Here is a 5177-nt window from a genome sequence, read left to right on the forward strand (position 1 = left end):
TTGATGCATTTTATCAAACACGTGGTGTGCTTCTTCAGTTTCTTGAATTCAAGAAACAACCCCAAACAACCATGAGTTATATCCCATCCATTATCATAAATTTTTTCAGGAAAACCCAAACATCCAAATTTACATGGATTCAAATCAAAATAAGATGAAGAAGAAGATCACCTGTTGGCCATGGAAACAATAAAGAAGATCAAAAACTGCAAACTTTATGAAATTGAATGTCCCATTCGAATGAAACAGCAACTTCGATTCATAACAAATTAACCTTTTTTATCAATTAATTGAAAGAAACAATAAAGAACATCAAAAAATACATACCTAACGATTATAAACAAGACTTCAAAGTTCAAACGAAAAAGGCTTTATATAAAATCTCGGATAGATCCCGATGATGATGAAGGCCGATCAACAATTTGATGGTGGTGGAATAGCCACTTGCTGTGGATTTGGTCGACAATGAAGACCACCAAGCATAAAGAAGTTGGAACAATGGTGGTCGGCGGACTAGGAGGTGTTGGTGATGTACGTTTCTGGAAAAAACGGTGGTGTAGGGTTTTAATAGGTAAATAAAAATTGATCCCTTAAATAAAGGGATATCAGTTGTTAATTTTGGATATTCATTAATACATATATGTAATATTACTAATTTACCCTTAATTAATTAATTAATTAATTGCTAATTTCTGATTGGTGCATTTAGGCACACAATATTTGCTAAAAACATTTGAACCTATCTCTCTCTCTCTCTCTCTCTCTCTCTCTCTATATATATATATATATATATATATATATATATATATATAAAATAAAATAAAATAAATCAATTATAGATCAAATATACAAATATTATACCATAAAGCTCGTAAAACAAATACACACATTCTCGTCTTATTCTCTCGCATATTTTTAAATATTCGTCTGTTGTATCCATTGTGACACGGTATGCCAAAAGCCGAAATAAGATCGCGCACTTTTGTAGCATAGTAAAACCTCATCTATCTCTAGCACATTGGTAGACTTATGAAGGAGTTCATGATAGCTCGGGATACCCCTCAAATTTTGTCCAAATATAAAAAAAATTCGAAAATTTTTGTTTTATGTTGTGGTCCTACCTTGAAAAAAAATTTGACTACCCAAAAAATACTTAAGTTATTTCTAAATTATAATCCAAATACAAAATAACCTAAAATATTTAAAATAGTCCAAATGTCCAATACCTTTAAGCGGTCCAAACTTTTTAATTGGTTTAATGAAACAAAGAAATGTAGAAGTCCATTTTTCTTGTTTTGCAAACAATCGGAAGAACCAAAAGAGTGTCGTTGTCGCTGTTCGTTCTTCCTACCCCTTGCGCATTATTCACGACGTTGCTACTTCTTGTCGTTTTCGGTGACTTGTTGTTGCTAACGGTCTTTTTCCGGCGAACTCCCTCCGGTGGTTGACTTGCATAATGAAACAACTAAGTAAATAGAAAAACTCAATCATATTATTTATTGTTAGGTTATTTAAAATTCTATTTTTTGGTGTTGTGTTGAAAAACTAAAAATTAGAAATTAGGTTTGTTAAATTAGACACTTAGGGTTAATAGTTAGTAATTATTCGTTGTTGAAACTTGAAATCAAGTTAATAGTTAATATATTTTGATTGTAGGGTTGTATTAAGAAAATTTTCAAAAGAAAATTAGATGTTGGAGATGAAAATGGTGAAGGAACTTCCAAAAAAAAAACAAAGCTAACAAAAGTATAGAAGTTCCATAACCTAATGAACCTACTCCAAAACCACAATCTAATAGACCTACTCAAAAACCACAAGTGCCACAAACTTTTTATTTGAATGATCTTCCTTCGGACCCAAGGGATAGGTCAAAGATTACATTTTATCATCTTAATCAAATGGATGAAATAAGGAGGACATTTGATTAAAGGACCTTGTTAACCAAAGGGGCATAATTTTGAATCAAAGTTATTTGCTAAGAAGCTAAGACATTTTGTTATGGGATGATTTGATGGATTTGCATGGTTAGAACATAGCATTAAAAAGAAGAAGACATATTGTTTGTGTTGCTACTTGTTTGGAGACATGGTATGTCAACAAGGTGGTAGATATGCATTTGTAATAGCCGGTGTTGATACTTGGAGTAAAAAACATTATGGAAACATCCATAATTTGGGTAATATTCAAAGTTATCACTAAAAGGCACAACAAAAGTGTGATTTGCTATTAAGAAAAAACAATCTATTAGTGAAGTCTTTCGTAAACAAACGAAACTTGAGAAAAGTAATTATGAAATTGGATTACATGTTGCAATTCGTAATTGTATATTTTTATTGAAAAATACAGTACCGTTTTGTGGTCATGATGAGTCATAAATTTCTAATAATAAAGGACTTTTCATTGAAATCTTATCATTTATTACAAAAGATAACGGGAAGATTTTTAATGTTACTTTAGAAAATGCTCCAAAAATGCAAAGTTAAGTTCTCCGATGATTCAAAAAGCTATTGTCAATTGCTTTTTAAAAAGATAATCAAGTCTATTTGTGATGAAATTGGTAAAGATGTGTTTGCTATATTAGTTGATAAGCTGAGTGATGTTCCAAAAAAGAACAAATGGATATAGTTTTGAGATATATTGATAGACTTGATATTGTAAATAAAATATTTATTGGAGTTGTTCACGTGTTGGATATATCTTCTTTGACTCGTAAATCCGTCATCCATTCTATATTTACCGATAACAACTTGAGTATGGATCATATGAGAAATCATAAAAAAAAAAAATTATTTATGATGATATTAAATATATATTCTTTTTATGTCATGTATCTTTTATTGATTTTTTGAAATAAATAGGTGAGGGTAAGGTTATGATGGATCAAGTAATATGATTGGTACATTCAATGTTTTGAAATCTTTGACACTAAGAGAAAATAGTTCTGCATATTATGTACATTGTTTTGCACACCAACTTCAGTTAGTGGTTATGGCGGTAGCAAAGAAACTTGATGATGTTGAAGAATTCTTTGAGCAATTAGCTTTGGTGGTTACTATGGTTTGTGGTTCTTGTAAAAGAAAATATGATACGAGAGATGCAAAAACAAAGAGTTGAAGATGAAATTGGTATTGGTGAAACTGTAACAGGAAGAGGGTTGAATCAAGAGATATCTCTTGTTCGAGATGGAGATACTATATGGGGTTCATATTATGAATGTTGTAAGTTCGATGAATTTGTTTGCAAAAGTTGTAGAGGTACTTAAATATTTCAAAGAGGAAGGGTTTAGTTTATCTAACTCTAATGACACTTGATTTTGTGTTTCTTTTACACTTGATGTTGGAAATTCTAGGCCTCACATATACGTTGTCAAAACATCTTCAAAAAAAAGACCAACATATTTTGGAAGCGGCTTCATTAGTGAAAGGGACAAAGAAAGCATTGCTACTTTTGAGAAAATGTGGGTTTTCACAAATTATTAAGAATGTGTGTGTTTTTTGTAAAAAGAATAATATTAGAATTATGGAAATGTCAGAATATTATGTTACCCCACGAAACCATAGGACCAATATGACTAGTCAACATCATTTTGAAGTTGAGATTTTTAACATGGTTTCGGATATGCAAATTCAAGATTTTAGTTATCGGTTTAGTGAAGTTGGCATGAAGTTGATAGAGAACATGGAGGCTTTGAGTCTGTGTGACTCATTTTCTAAGTTTGATAAATCAAAGTTGTTGAATTAAGTGAAATATACAAAACTTATTTTGACAATTCATAAATTGTGCATCTTGATATCTATTATCACTATTTGCTCCATGATGAGAAATTTGTCAAATCGAAGGTAATTGTATACCTCTCTCATTTGTTGGTCGAACAACGAAGCACCTCTCTTTTCCTTTAGTTTATAGATTATTAAAACTAACTATGGTTTTTCCCGTTGCAATCGTAACTGTTGAACAATATTTTTCTGCAATGAAGTTGTTGAAGACCGATTTGCATAATAGAATGAGTGATGATTTTATGAACGTTTAACAATGTTAAGACAGGAAATGTAATTTATAAAATGAAAGAACGAAGATGTGAACTTTAAAATGTAATATATATTTTATAGTTTATTTTGTCACTTTGCTATGTCTAATGAAATCGTGATTTTTATTTTTATCTTATTGTATATTACGTGTAATTTTTTTGTGCTACCCCATTACATTGACCTTAGATTACCACTTCTCTAGCATCACATCTCAAATATATATATATATATATATATATATATATATATATATATATATATATATTCCAAATCTTTAGTTATACCTATTAATAAATGTCTACCCGAACACTAAAGGTGGTTAAATGTCATATGGTTGTCACAAAATCATAGTAATTACATACCATAAGTTTGTGTGCAGCTTCTTGATCCATGTTTTATTATTACTTTGGTCTTCTTGATGAAATTTGAACTTTTAACTTTTAACTTCATGATCAACCATGGTGGCTTTCACTTGAATAAAAGTGTTATTAAACATATCAGCGTCATCTGAAGATAAAGTTGAAAAATATTTCATCTTTCGGTATTGTTTGTCTACGACGCATATAATTATAAAACGGGTGTGTGAAAGTTGAATAAAGAATGTGTATGTATAGGGTTAAATTGTAGTTGGTTAATATTTAGGTGTAAAATCGAGATATTTAAAGACTAATAATTTTCCTTAATTCTCAACATTCAACAAATTGTTTCTTCCCTCTCTGTTTTCCGTAAAATCCTATACTCAAACTAACTCCATGTCACAACCAATTGCTTGGGGGCGGTGTTCACATGGCCACACGCATTCCATGTCATCCCCATGTCATTGGTGTGGGGGATATCGGTAAGTCTTATCATGATTCATGACTTATTCTAACAAGAATTGAATTTCAATTCTTCAGTATGTGCCTAGTTAGCTTAGAAATAAACCGAGTTTGATTATATATATATATATATATATATATATATATATATATATATATATATATATATATATATATATATAGGTTTAGGTTCTATGGAAAACAAAAAACTCTAAAAAAAACCCTAAAAATCATAAAAATGCATAAAAAAATACTTAGAGATCACAAAACTTTTTTTTGAATTTTTTTTATAAAAAATCGCAGCTTTTTATAAAAATTCGCTGAAAAAAAA

General features: G+C 29.9%; 1 protein-coding gene across 1 annotated transcript; it reads left to right on the plus strand.

The window, feature by feature from the left end:
- Window positions 1–465: 465 nt before the first annotated feature.
- On the plus strand, window positions 466–3741 carry LOC145064128 (uncharacterized). The gene is made up of 5 exons (XM_079011638.1): window positions 466–571; window positions 2859–2884; window positions 2980–3064; window positions 3147–3254; window positions 3350–3741. Exons 1-5 carry the CDS (start codon window positions 466–468, stop codon window positions 3739–3741), a joined length of 717 nt encoding a protein of 238 aa, XP_078867764.1.
- Window positions 3742–5177: the final 1436 nt, after the last annotated feature.

The sequence above is a fragment of the Lactuca serriola genome, chromosome 7 (assembly GCF_051521515.1).
Source record: "Lactuca serriola cultivar US96UC23 chromosome 7, Lser_US96UC23_V15, whole genome shotgun sequence".
Lineage (NCBI taxonomy): Eukaryota > Viridiplantae > Streptophyta > Magnoliopsida > Asterales > Asteraceae > Lactuca > Lactuca serriola.